Here is a 15,343-nt window from a genome sequence, read left to right on the forward strand (position 1 = left end):
ATGTTTAACATTATTTTAGACCAATATTTATATTTGACACCCAAAGTAATGTCTGTAAAAATTGACAATAAATGCCACCAATTCACTTACTGGTCTTATTTATAATCAAAACACCAAAGAATATTTGATATACAGCATTTGTGGATCCAGGAGAGTTGGCACTCCTCCTTTTCAATGGAAATTTGTCATTTCTATGCGTAAAAATGTTATAAAATAGTACAAGATGTCCTTGCAACCCCCTTTTTTTGAGACCACAAGCTGGCATCCTTCTTTTTCAAAGTGTCGTGATCTGCTCCTGCACAGTGTCTTCAGTACTCATCTGGATTAGTTAGTGTTAATTTTTGTTACAGAGTTGACAGAAAGGAGAGAGCAAGATTAAAAAATGTCAAATTTACTGGTAGAAATACAACAAACACAGATAGAGTAAGTTATACTTAGTCATCAGGGCTGTTTTACTGCTGTCTATACATATAAATTCCTGCAGTGATAAGTGGTGCAATTTATTTCTTTGCTTGAAATGGTAAAATTCAGATTTTCAACATCCCAGCTTTAGTGGAAATCCTAATTTTACCAGAGAGAGTGGAGAAATAATTAAAATGAAGAATAGGCCGAAGGAGAAATGGTTTCTCATATTAAATCTGTAAAAATGTAAAATGTCAGGGAAAACTATCACAGAAATTTAATCAACATCGGGTGGTTAAAAGTCTAAGTGCATTTTTAGTCACCATTTTAGAATGGGAGATATAGGTATATATGTCCTGTAAATTTCTTTGTAACCCTTAGTAGGAAATGCTTTTGAATTCAGTATACAGATCCAGCTTGATGGGTTGTATTATACAGACAAGAGTTACTTCCTGTTTTTTACCATACTGGTGTTAATTGTATGTTCACTTCATATTTCATCAGTTTCTGCATTTTTGTTGTCATTTGCTCTTTCTTAAAGCTGGAAATCTGTCGTCTATTCAACTAGGTAACGCATTAATACAAAAATGTTTTTTTTTTTTTTTGGCAACAGTAACATTTTCTAATCTTATTAATTTAAAAATTTTGTAGTAAACTGAAATTTGGTCTTTTTATTATATTAAAATGACTGGTTGGATCATTGTGGTCTTCTAAAGTTCTAATTGGTTGTATTGTAGACTCCTAATTGTCTTGGTATAACAACAGAAAAATGAAGCCAACAGAGATTGTATTTTCTGTCTTCACTGAGTGGATGTCCTATTGGCTTTTCTGCAGTCAAGGTTGTGCTTTGGTTTTCTAAAGTTTATTTTTATCAGAATTAAGACACTTTTCGGAGGCACTAGGTACTTTTAGGAACAGTAACATAAGTGCAACATACTCCTTGCTATTAAAAAAAACCTCACAAATTTCAATTAAGTACATGTTTTATATTTGAGCAGAATTTATCAGCACAGGACAAAAAGAAGAAAAACTTCTCATTTTCAAAGCGGTTCCCATTTATGAAAAGCAAAGATCAGAGCGGCAGTGAAGACATTAGTGCTGATGAACGTAAGTACCTCCACTTTGAAGAGCTTTGTTCATTTATTTCCTTCATATTGGAGAACTTATTACATTGATTACCTCCAAACTGGATGTATCACTAACATGTATTTTTTTATATTCAATTATTTATGTTACACTTTACAAATTTTCTTAAAGTGTATAGTCCACAGAAAAATGTTTTGCATCAAACAGTTTTTTTGTTTGTTTGTTTTTTTTTTTTTCAGTTTAAGGATGTTCCGTGCCCTGTTTAAGACTAATATGGATTAGAAATAATTGTTGAGTCATTGTGCTCGTTTTTGCTATATAGGCATTTGAAATTGCTTTCTCTTGATTTTGCATAGGTCTTTTCTTAGTAGATGTATATTGAAAACCAAAAAAATTAACAATAATTTCATAAAACTTCTCGAGTAACATTTAAATGAAATTATGAAAGAAAAGTGGGGGTCACTGTGCAAATAATATTTATGATATGAAATGGAAAAATCAGAGAAGTCAGAAAATCTGACAAAAATGTCTAAATATGAGCAGCAAACATCATTAACACTTTTCGCAAGTGAAACCCTGCTAGGGATGTGAAGGTCTTACAAATAAATTCTTGAGTATTCTTTCAATGTGAACATTATGCAGAAAAAATGGAATTCCAGTCAATTTTGATTTGAAATCTTGGAATTTGAGCATGGAATGATGTACAAGAATGAGATATAAAATTAGGTTAAAAAGAAATGTACACAGAAGATATTGTAACATACGTTTTTCATGTGTTTAAGACCAATAGGGAAATCATTTGCAAAATATATGAAGAAAAAATGCTCGTAAAAAACATTGAGTAAAATATATTTTCCAGACCTGATTTTCTTGTGTTTCAAAGAAGAAATACACTTTTCAAGTCTTGGTTTTATTTTATGATTCTTTTTTAGTGTATATTTTCTTCTGGTTTTGCTAATTTTCTCTTTGTGTGTTGACCTCATAAAATCAGATTTGATTTTTTTGGGTTTTTTTTCAATTAAGACATTTTTGTTTCATATGATTTGGGGAAAAAAAATGTCAAAATTTAATGCTGAAAAACATCTCATATTTCTGTATCCCTGGCACGTTTCCATATGCCTACAACATATGAAAATGTTGTTGCAATTTTCCTTGTGTATTAGAATAATTTTATATATATATATATTTAGGTACAAGTATATAGTAGTTATTACCATCTAGCTAAGCATGAGTGTTAAATGATAAGTAGTATCTTGTAAACAAAGTTAAAAGTATTCTCGAACGTCACAAGTATATATAGCGGGTTAGGTTGAAAAAACATAAAAAAAATTTAAACATGTTGGTGACAAATTCATTATCAACCAGGTATCTTCTTTGAAGTTTTTGTCATTAGCTTTGTCCTGTATATTTTTCTCATTAAATATGGAAGCCTGGTGTGATTATGTTGCAGTAGATTTCAATGTCAAACCTTATTTTGTTTTGTTTATACAGCTGAAGGTAAACATATTTTCTTTGTTAAATGTAGAACATAAAACAACATCTTCTGTCTGCTTTTGCTATAATGTAGTAACAATCTGCTTTTACTGTGCACAAAGTTGAAAATGAAACTGAGTCTTTTCTTTGGCTTTGTGTAAAAATGTTGCAATATCTCCTTCTATTATTACATTTGTAGCCTGATATCATCCTTATTTCAGGATTGTTTCTTCTCATTGTAGTTTGAAATATCTCTCAATCACTGTATTGGTCTATAGTATTGTTGCTAGGTTTCAAATGTCTCTCAATCACTGTGTTGGTCTATAGTATTGTTGCTAGGTTTCAAACGTCTCTCAATCACTGTATTTGTCTATACTATTGTTGCTAGGTTTCAAATGTCTCTCAATTACTTCCTTGGTCTGTAGTCTTGTTGCTAGGTTTCAAATGTCTCTCAATTACTTCCTTGGTCTTTAGTCTTGTTGCTAGGTATTTCTGTACCTGATTCAAGTACTACCTTGCTGATAATTTTATGCAGAAACTAAATGAGAACATTTTTGTCCTTAAATATACCAAATACTCAGTTTAAATGATGTTAGATTCCCCTTTTTGGCATTTGTTTTTGCTACAGAAGTATAAGTGATTATAGGCATTCCATCTTTCATAAGAATAAAATTTAAAACATTCTGGAAGATTGTTGATTGTATGCAAGCACATGCATCATGGTACATGTACTAACTAAACAACTGGATGGAATATTGGAGTCACCTTGTTTGTCATTAGGTCTGTTTGAATTTTGTCACAATTATCTCATGTATCAATGGATTTGTTGATTATAAATTTGGTATATGGCTTTATCAGAACTTTACCATTATGTTTCTCTTTTGACCATGTTTACTTCCAATTTCATCAATTTCCTCTTGTTTTGATGGGTTTGTAAAATAATGTCTGCTTTATATAAATTTGGTAACACATTGTAAGTGAATTTGGTTGCATTTTAACTTCCTACTTGATGGGACTTTCCCACTTTTTTCACTACATGAACTGATAGAGAATTGTTTATCATAAAAACTGGTTGAATCAAAATCAAGTGTAGTATTTGGCTTTATATATAGATTGTAAGTGATTTTTGTTGCTTATCACAACAAGGTATACAACTCCATGTTAAACATTGCCTAGTTTTGGGTTCTGAATGATATATATCTTGCTTGTCTGTCACTGTTGCCTTGTCTCATTGGATATGGCTGTTTCTGGTGATTGTTGTACTTGCTGGTTAATATCTTATTTTTTGCTTTCATATAATATAAAAAGTGCTTAATTGTATCTAGATGAATCATGTCAAATCTGTGTACATCAGTCACCAATGGGACTTTCTAAATTCAAACATTATAGTGAGATAACCTCTAAAATGAGGATGTGGTTCTTTTTGCTTGTTTAATTAGTCATTAACAAGAAGAATTTCAAAGTGACTTTGACCATGAATTTGACTTTCAGATGAAATAGTTAAATCAGTCACTCTTGGGACTTTAAAATATCAAACTAAATTGGGAGATAGCATAAAATGAGGGAGTCTTTCAAAAATCAGATTTTATTTGGAGATAATCTCTGTAATGAAGATGCAAGTCTATTTACTTGTTTAATAATCTGTGTGCAAGAAGAAATTCAAGGTGACCTTGAGTGTGGATTTGACTGTTTTCATCCATTACACAGCAGCTTGCCTATACACTGCACTGGATTCTCTTTACCATATATCTGATATTGTTGATATATTGATTTTGTGTCTGTAATGTACCAATCTCTGTAGTATTTGAAGTTATGAAATTGAATTCCTAAAGAAAATTACATTCATGTAAATAGGAAAGTCGTATAAAATGGAAAACAACATTTTAGTCTTACTGGTAGATCATTTAAAGTCCAACAAAGTAAAACTGTTGCTAATGTGGAAATTTTCTTTAAAGTCATTTGACATGGTTAAGGGCTGTTCAAGAATCATTTGTGGCAGGTTTGGATCAAGAAGTATTTTCCAGTAATGGGTTGTGGGCTTTTGTTTTGTAGAGAATAGAGAAAAACATCAATTTTGATTTTTGGGTGGCAGAGTCTTGAAAAAAAATCTGATACACTCCCATATATTTAATACTGGAGCTGCAAATACCATTAAAATTTGTACCATACAAGTAATGACTTCTGTATTTTACATTGTTATAATCAACTCTTAACTTGTAGAATTTTATTGTTGTAGTTTTAAAGGATTTCAATTTTTTTGTGAATTGATTTGATTGAAATTGTCTTTAATTTCAGTGCATCAGTATAGTTTGCATTACTATGCTATATACAGTGTTGTAATATTATCATATATTTCTGTTCAATTTAATATGAATCCTTCTAGCCTTTTATGTTTTTTTTATGTTTTTTCATGTCATTTTCTCATTTACACTTGTTTGCCTCCTTTGCAATGTAATTGTATGTTGTATGGGTTAAAATAATCTTAATTGAAGTAACTTTGGATTCAAGCATTATTCCTGATACTGATTAGCAATCCACAGGACTTCTATTTCTCTGAAAGGGGGAGACATTATGTTAATATCAAATCTGGAAACTTGATTCAGTATTCAATATCTTCAAGGTATTTTTTAGTTTAACCTTACCATTTCTAAGTTTGATAGTTTATGCTATCCAGATGAAAATTGTATCAACATATACATTGCAGAGAAGACATTTAATTGTGATACATAATGATCACTAATTCATCTCATGATATTTCTTTCCCATAGGAATGGGTGAAAATGAGGCTAACGGGAGTAAGTAAAGCACCCTGTCTCTCTATCTCTCTGCTGCCAACGGCCAGCATGATCAAACTCTCTCACTGTATTGCATGAATGTCTGTCAAATTGCATCTAAAAATGTATAAAAAGATCAGCTGGTGATAGAATTGTATAGTTTAATTTACCAGTAAATATCTCCATTTAAGGTTGAAGATTGAAATGTTATGTGTGGAATGTATCCTTGTTATGTCCCTTTATTCCAAAAAGTATATTGCTAATTGATATTAATTAGTATCATTTGTATAAACAAAATAAAATGTTAACTACTTGCATGGTTCCCATCCATTATACAAATTCTACTTTACGTTAAAAAACAGTTTGGAATGACACATGAACTTCAAACTAAATTCCAATGACACATGTGTGATGGAATGACACATGTACTTCAGACTAAATTCCAATGACACTTGTGTGATGGAATGACACTTTTATGATGAATGTTGGATTATTTTACAGTTTTGAACAATTCTATCTCAGCTATGAATATTATATTTATGACAAAAACATTCTACAAAAGGACTTACACAAAAACATGTACAATATTGCATGAGAGATCGAGAGCTTTTAAATAATTGGCATTTTAGTATAATAATGATAGCTCTAGTGCACTGTGGTTGATGGGTAGTTAAATCTGTGGTTCAAGGGAGTTAACTCAGATATATACACGAAGAAACGTGGTCATACAGTGTTGTATTCTGTTGCTGTTTTTTTTTTATAAAATTTTGAAAGGTGAAATCAGTAATACATGTATCAAAGTTTCAGTCAAATCAGATAAGGCTATTTTCAAGAAAATAAAAAAAAAATTAAAGACTGATGACTTTGGTTTGTAGTAAAGTGTAAGTAAAAGTTATTTTTGGTCATCAGTTACTAAGGTGTTGAACTTGTGTCAAAATTTGTTCATGATATTTTTGTTTCACAGACACAAATGGAATGACAACAAAACCAACTGATAGTTTAGAGCGTAACAAACTTGTATCAAGTGGGTGATAATCCTTGGCTTTGCTAGATTAGAACTTCTCTGTGGACATATTATGATAAAAGCACAGGCTTTTTTGGTGGTGTTCTGATAGTGCTAGAGTGGGCCATCACATCACAAACTGTTTAAAATGAAATCACATTTTCCTTCAAACTGCTTAATCTTTGTTCAAGAGCAAGTTCTGTAAACTGCTTATTAAGTCTCACTATTTGGTGTACTGTGAAAGTATATATACTGTTTGATATAAAAAAAAAATGATTTTTTAGCAACACCAGTTTGTCTCTTAGAGTTCAAAATTGAATTATATATTAGATTTTTCACACATGCTTTTATATTAGATTTTGAGGGAAAAAAAAGGTGTGAATTAATGTGAATTGATAATGATACTTTCACAGAAATGTTTCTTCACCTCTCTTGATAAATCAGGCAGCATTTATGTCAAATGGGTGCTTAACTTACTGCTTAGAAATACAATTTGAAATATATATTGATAACAGGCAGGAGCTTTAAATGCTTTGAATTATATTTATGCAGTAAATAAAAGACTGTTTTCTGATAAAGTTTTACTAGAAATAATCATAAATTATAGTGCCATTTTTCTGTTGTCATTCATCTTTATAATCAATGCTAATGTTTATATTTACAGGAGAAGAGCCTATCTTATCATACGAAGCTGTTGTACAGCAGGAGTGTAAGTGGCTTGATTCTTATTAAATGCCTCATTTGTTTCAGGTTGGCATGCTTGCATTAAGTGTGAGAGGTCTTAGGGTTTGACCTTTAGTCAAGTCCCACTAAAAAATTAATGGGATTGAATGACAACTTTATCTTAGAGGCAAAAATACTGTGTCCATGTGGGGTGACATGCCTACCTCTTGTTTTTGTGAGCTAGCACTATTAAGATTTAGACTTGTACAAAGCAGGTTCTGTGTGTTCAGTTGGTTGAATGTTCATGTCCTGAAATGCATAAAATACCTCGCATAGATAGTTAAACCACAATCAATCTTTTTTAACAACATTGACATTAAAAACTGGACATAAATGCTGAATAAATGCCTTTTGGTTTATGATTGATGTCCACCACTGTGGTACATGCACATGTATCAGATGAGCCTGCCTGTAAGTACAATTTATTTCATGTATTTATGTACAAGTCTTTGTAAGAATCCGGTATAATGGGAAAAATCTGGAGCATACATGTAAAAAATTAATCAGTCTTCATTGAACTTTTGTTTAAGGAAGCTTTCTCTATTTGTAATGACCTTTTAACTGCATCACTACTTATAGTTGCAAAGTTTTCATTAGAATGTCAGAAAAAAAGAGGTTTTTGATAGAGTTATCTGTTCTTGCAATGTTTATTTTTAATGCATTACATTACAATGAAATTATGATTCATTCTACTAATATAATATGAAAATCTTGTCTTTATTTCTTGATGTTGTCAAAGTTCACTTTCAAAGTGCTTTATTATTGTATACCATGTTTCAACTATTGCCTGATTCTTACAGAAACTGACAGGTTGTTATTGTTGTGCCCTTGTCCTATCTATCCTACTGTTATCAAGTACCATGTCTTCTTATGATTAGAAATATGTTTTCTTTTCAGTGAAGTACACACGACCTGTGATAATCCTTGGTCCTCTTAAGGACAGAATCAATGATGATTTGATATCAGAATTCCCAGACAAATTTGGCAGCTGTGTTCCTCGTAAGTATCAAGTGTTTATTTTAACTTGTCTAAAATAGGGGATGTACCACATAAGTATCTAGATTTTGATATACCTTGTGTTAAATTGGATGCATTTCTCATAAGTTTCAAGAGTTTAATATGCTTGACCTAAAATTAATCTGTTGGAATGTCTTTGGCAATATAAGTTGGCTCTGACATTTTTATGGAAAAAAAATTAGTTTATCATGTTGTAAAAGTTTATTATTTTATTTTCAGACACAACACGACAGAGAAGAGACTATGAAGAGGATGCTCGTGATTATCACTTTGTAGAGTCACGAGAACAAATGGAGCGTGACATACAAAACCATCTATTTATAGAAGCAGGACAGTACAATGATAATTTGTATGGTACCAGTGTGGCTTCTGTAAAAGAAGTGGCAGAAAAGGTTAACTAGAATTTGCAATCTATAAAATTTTCATTAATGACTAGGGATTTCATTTCAGTCAGGAAATAAAATTCAATTACTCATTGCATTTTTTTAGCAATTTTTGTCAAAACTTGTTGACATCTATATTAATTATGAAGATTATAATCAAGAAGTAAACTGTTATTTCTAATCAGAAAACATATTACAATTTAGAATCCTATGATTTCAAAGTTGGCTATATTTCCTAGAAAACTGTCCTTATTATATAGACAGCAGTGATTTACCAAATGTTTCAGTGTAAATATTTTTTGTTGATTCACACTGTGAAATAAATTCAGTAAGTTCACAAAATTAAAAATTTATGTTGAAAAAAAGGACTGAATAATGGAGGATATCTATGTAATAAATAGAATAATTAATTGGTTATCATGAATAACCAAAATATGATCACTCATGCCAAGAACGCATTAAGATTTAACTTGTGTGTGGAACGGGTTCTGTTCACTCGTTAAATCTAGGTATTCTTTGGCACTCATGATAATATTTTGAGTATTCACTCTTTCCAATTAATTATCCTATTAATCACAATGTAAATGTATGTTTATTGCAGCAATACCTATGTGAAGTTTAACTTTACTTAATTTGTCTGTATGAATTCGATATTCAAAATGTAAAGCATTTTACAAGAATCAGTCTTAATTAGAAGGGATCCTGTTAGTTTCAAAGAGAAATTTTGTTTCAGGGAAAACATTGTATCTTAGATGTAAGTGGTAATGCCATTAAGAGATTACAGGTAGCTGGACTGTACCCAGTAGCAATTCTTATCAAACCAAAATCTGTAGATTCTATTATGTAAGTAATACTAAATTGATGATCTTAGATTAGATAAAGCAAGGTTATTTGTGTTTATTGGGATGTGTAGACTGATTGTGCAGTCCTTCCCTCCCTCCTTCCATCTGTTGCTGTGTGGCAGAATATTTAAAATTTATTCATAAGGATTGTGGATAGAACTACAGCTTTACTATTTCTTTTTTATAGAACAACAAAAAATCTGTGGTTGTATATTAGTATGGCACTGTCATTGTCACCCATAGGCACTTGGTTTTCATGCAATAACTTGATCATTAGTCAGTTGATTGTTATTAAATTTTATAACAAGGTAACAAACCACAAAATGAAGGTTGATGTTAACTTATTGGGATTCTAGCCTCAACCATTTTAGAATTATGGGCCAAAAAGGGGCCTTAAATAAGCATTTCATATAATTCAACCATAAAACTCCAGTAAAAACAGGAATGTCAATGATATTGTTTCACATTATTCTATACAACAATGGTCAGATTGATTTTGGGGGTAAAGACTTGAACTTTTCAGAAATTAGGATTAATTATATCTCTTACAGCCATCACTTGGCATCCATCGTTGTCTTCCATTAAAAAATTTTTAAAAACCTTCTCCTCTGATACTACTGAGCAGAATTTTATGAAACTTTGCATAAATGTTCCTTAGGGTATCTTGCACAAATTTTTGTTTAGAATTTTGATCTGTCAGAAAACATGGCCACAGTTACTAAAAATAGAAGGTAGGGGTCTGCTGCTGCAGTTTTTCACACATATCTCCAAAACCGTTAGGTTTAGCCAAATTCTGATTAGGTAGAAGTGTTCAGCATGATGAGATTTATCTGGGTTCAAATTTTCATTTTAATCTGTTTTGCCATTTAGGAGTTATAGCCCTTTTTCGACGTTTTTTTTTTTGGCTATTTTTACTGACTTCTTTCAAAAATCTTCTCCTCTGACCCTACTTGACCAATTGAGATCAGACTTAAAATGAATGTTTCTTGGGGTTTCTTTCACAAAATTTTGTTTAGAGTTTTGATCCGTCAAAAAACATGGCCATCGTTACTAAAGATAGAACAGGTGTCAGACTGTAGTTTTTCACATATATCTCCAAAACAATTTTTAGCCAAATTCTGACCAGGTAGAAGTGTTAAGCATGATGAGATCTGTGCTCAAACTTTCATTTTAATCTGTTATTGCCCTTTTTCAACATTATTTTTGCTATTTTTAATGTTATTTCTTTCAAAAATCTTCTCTGACACTATTTAACCAACTGGAACCAAACTTTGTATGAATGTCCTTGGGCTATCTTGCACAAAAGTTTTGTTTAGATTTTTGATCCATCAAAAAACATGGTCACTGTTACTAGAATAGAACCTATGGGTCAGACTGTAGTTTTTTATTATATATCTCCAAAACTGTTAGGTTTAGCCATATTATGACTTAGGGGTAAAAGTGTTCAGTATGATGAGATCTATCTGTGATCAGATTTTCATTTTTATCTGTTCAGCCAGGTATTGATCCTTATGGTAAGTCCTACCAAAGTCTGCTTGGGTTAAAATTATTAGTAAACTTTTTGTTAAATTTATTGCCATTGAATGACAAAATTTAACCAGGTGAGAGATTCAGGCTCCTGGGAGCCTCTTGTTTTTTGTTACTTTATGTTTTTGATGGTACCTACTTATTGTAATCTGTCACTTTAAAAGTATCGAATCAATGTTTTATTCAAACTTATCTTTGATGTGTAATGAATATTGTGATATTTCAGGGATATGAATAAGAGAATAACAGAAGAGCAGGCCAGAATGACCTTTGAAAGAACTATGAAATTAGAACATGAATTTGGAGAATATTTTACTGGTTGGTTTTATTCTCATGTTTAAAATATACTACAAAAACAGACTTAATTTTTTTCTGTTTTATCAAATCTGGATTCTTCTTTTTACTGTATATTTTCTTCCAATTTTTCCCATTTCCGCGTTGTTAGTTGACTTTGTATGATGTCTGAAGGAAGGCATTGCTACTAAGTAAATTACAAATATCCCAAAAATCTTACATAAACATTGATCTCCATTAAAACTTGCTTGGTTTGGTTGTTATTAATATCTTTTGGAAAAGGAAAAAATATATTTAAATAAAACAGTCATTTATGAAATGTTTGGAATATCAGTGTGAAAAAGATGATAGATAAAAATAAGTCATTTTTATTATTTTTTAGCTGTTGTACAGGGAGATACAGCCACAGAAATATACGCAAAGGTGAAAGAGGTTATCAGAGACCAGTCAGGACCAACAATCTGGGTTCCAGCAAAGGACAAGTTGTGAAAACAGAGAGACTTTTTATTGCTATCATTCTGAGGATGATTGCGTTCGTATGGTTGTAATCTGATATGTGATGGTCTGCCACGGCCACTGGCCGAAGTGTTGGCTTATTTTCTGTTGACTCACCAATGGTCTTATTTCCTGATTTGTTCAAAGAACAAGTAGAGTTATTTTAGTTGTCTTTGACACTACAAGAAGGCATAGATTGGGGCTTAGCTTCCTAGATCCTAATTTAATCACTAAATATGTCATCAGCTATTTAAAAACTCCCAAATAGATCATGGTCAAGATTTGGAAACTAGAATATAACTATTTATTATTCATCTGTTTTCTAAAATAAACCAGATTTTTAGTCTTGAATGATTATGGAAAAGCTGTATGGATTTATGGTTTTTTTTTTTTTTGGTTATTTTAAGGGTGTTCATGATGAATCAAGTATTTAATGATTCCTGAGATTAGATTTAAATGTATCAAACCAGCCAAGCATTTCTCTGAAGTGAGTCTTGTAGGAAGTTCTATTTACCATTAAAACTAAAACCTTTCACACTTCTTGCATTATTAGTAAAGAAAAAGATATTAATATTTTTACTGAACAAAATAACTGTTGGCAGCGTATGTCACGAAGTAGACAATCACTTTCTGGTCCTGTATTTATGGTATGTTTTAAACAAAATAATCTATTTGTCCGGTCTGAAGGATCTCTTCTTCAATACCTTAATTATCATCGATTTTTTCACCCGAAAAAATTAAATAAAGATAATATCTTTTATTGATAGGAAAAATTTTTAATAACCTTTTTCTACATATATATGTAAATCATAATATCCATTTTTTTTCAGTTACTGTGATAGAAAGAATTACTGTTTCATTATGAATACCCTTAATAAACTTTGTTTTGTAATTCTTGTAATATTCCATAACTTATTTGTAGTTTTAGCCAACAATGACACAATTAGTGGGAGTTGTAAATTGTGATTCCATTTGTACAGAAGTAATGTAATTGTTTTAGCTGTATATTTTATCGTTTTATTAATTTTATGGTGTAATTTTTATAGAAATGATTTACCTCTATGTTGCCATGGTGATTAAACAATTCTGTTTGAGAAAGATGATTTTGTGTATTATTGGGTGGTCTGTATTCTGTAAACATGGATATGTTTTCAATAATACTTTTCCCTCTTAGTCTTTTTAATGTGCATGTAGGTGGCATTTCTAATGCAATTATTGGTTTTTTTATTTATTTAACAGAATATTCATTTCTTTTCATCTTATAAAAGAGAAAATGATAATGTTAATTCATTTTATGAACAAAATTATGCTATAACATTGTGGATTTGTGAGTTCAGTAAGTTTCTAGATTGTGTAATTATCTTATCAGTATAATGTACAAGTAGTTGTTACTGATGCACATCATATTTGTGTCACCTTGGCTGATTGTTTGAATGATTTATGCACTGGATAAGTATAGTGCAATCTGTCAATCTGTTGAAGTGATCCACTGGATATCAATATATATTTATCCAGGGGATAAAGTTTTGAACTAATTGGCCCTAGAGAATAAAAATGGTATCATTCTGTATCTTTGTATAGTAAAAGCTTTATAGGGAATATAGTGCAATGGATATCTTTATATTCTACCAATAGGAAACTGAAATCAAACAGCTGTAAATAGACAGATACAATTGTTACTCAGAACATTTGTTATGAATTTATATAGGCTTGATGTGTAAGTACTGATTAGGATATACATTCAAAATATTAAGCATTTATAATAGTATGCTGAAATATTGAAAAGGGACTTGCTTTGCAGACCTGTTTTTTTCTAACTAAATTTTTTTTTATATTAGTTCTTTTTTTAATTAATATTAATATTTGTGAAGAGAAACAAATACATTCTGAAGTTTATCTTTTGTAAGACTGTTTACAATAGATTTATTTACAGATAACTATGGAAAGCAAATAGCCCAAACACTAACAACATGCTCCTGTTGTCGTAGCTTAGATACTTTCAGAGATTTTGGTGCCATGGTTTATTTTATTTTTCGTTACCTCAGAATGATATCTGTACAATAAACTTCTAGCCATCTCAGTGTATATTACATTTGACTTCCATAAAAAATCTTGCCCATATCTGTAAATTCATATTTAAACTAGTCCATATCATTTTCGATGATGTAAAATATGACAAATTTCCTGTGAACTTCTTTCCTGATCCTAATATATTAATGTTTTCAGTAATGAGTGACTTTTGTGTTTGTGGTTACTTTGAGAGAGAATAATAAATGGATTTTAGAATAGTTGAATATTTTCCAGCATTGTATATGTATTATAAAAAATATGAAAAAGATCGCTTTTATGTAAGTTTTTAAGTAGGAACCTCTTTTATAATTCATTTCATCCATTGCAGAAATTCCTTCAGGGAGCAGTGACAATAAAATTATTAAAGAAAGTTTCATGGTAATCTTCTCAAACCATACCAGTCTTAAGTGTATTTTACATGATTTTGGTTCATGAAGTCATTGCGATCTGAAAGTTGGTGTTTGTTAACACTCTAACTTAAACATACAATGTTTTTTTTATGTAATATCACAAATGCTTTATATGATTTTCAAGTGGCTAAATAGACTTGCCTGAACTCCTTTTGAACATTTTTTTTTCTTGTCACCAGATGAAATGTACACTTTGATACTTGGATGGATTTTACTTATATAAACATCATCAATGTATTAAACTTCAGAAATAAGATAACAAGGTAACTATATGTCCATTTCTAATGAGTAAATCATGTATTTAATGTAACACTATTATGTCAAATGTTTAATCATGTTTGGATATTTTCATCATACATGTATTCCTGTCATACAAAAATATAGAAAACTCATTTACCATTTTCTTATTAAAATTCATAACTCAATATTTGGTCATAGCCCTATTTTTTATTTAGAAAAACAAGTTCAGATATGTCTTTCTTTTGTGCTGAAAAATTATAAAGAAAAAAAATTATAAAACTACTTTTGAACAAACAATTCAGTTTTATCTAGTAATTGAATGACTAGTATTAATGTAGATGCAGTAAAATGATTTGTACATGAATAAATTTGTACTTTATCAGTAAGTTGTCTCCCCTGAGATACCGGGAGATTGGTGATAGATTATATATCAAACATTGTATCACACTAATCATTCTTTCTTTTTTTTTTAAAGAACAATATAAAAATATAAAACCATTATTTTTTGTGTCTTTCCTTGCAAAATGCCAACAGCAAGTGATGATTAAGGATTCCAGTTAGGACACATGATTCTGTATAAACACTTAGTTTATCCTTGACATCT

General features: G+C 30.5%; 1 protein-coding gene across 4 annotated transcripts in view; it reads left to right on the plus strand.

Annotated features, from left to right (window-relative positions):
* The window catches only part of LOC148626368 (disks large homolog 1-like), an 83,188-nt gene extending 67,948 nt beyond the window's left edge, over positions 1–15,240 (plus strand). For 2 of the 4 annotated variants that reach the window (XM_088570290.1, XM_088570294.1), the window contains 10 exons: positions 351–423; positions 1,401–1,509; positions 5,730–5,756; positions 6,700–6,759; positions 7,403–7,447; positions 8,359–8,460; positions 8,698–8,870; positions 9,595–9,704; positions 11,457–11,548; positions 11,907–15,240. In XM_088570290.1, the coding sequence (XP_088426416.1) occupies positions 351–423; positions 1,401–1,509; positions 5,730–5,756; positions 6,700–6,759; positions 7,403–7,447; positions 8,359–8,460; positions 8,698–8,870; positions 9,595–9,704; positions 11,457–11,548; positions 11,907–12,013 (898 nt within the window). In that variant the 3' untranslated portion in view covers positions 12,014–15,240. The remainder of the gene's footprint in view (positions 1–350; positions 424–1,400; positions 1,510–5,729; positions 5,757–6,699; positions 6,760–7,402; positions 7,448–8,358; positions 8,461–8,697; positions 8,871–9,594; positions 9,705–11,456; positions 11,549–11,906) is intronic. The other 2 variants (XM_088570291.1, XM_088570292.1) reach the window with 2 other exon arrangements.
* Positions 15,241–15,343: the final 103 nt, after the last annotated feature.

The sequence above is a fragment of the Perna viridis genome, chromosome 2, assembly GCF_037379345.1.
Source record: "Perna viridis isolate PV_CMFRI_1.1 ecotype Kerala chromosome 2, ASM3737934v1, whole genome shotgun sequence".
In the NCBI taxonomy this organism is placed as follows: domain Eukaryota; kingdom Metazoa; phylum Mollusca; class Bivalvia; order Mytilida; family Mytilidae; genus Perna; species Perna viridis.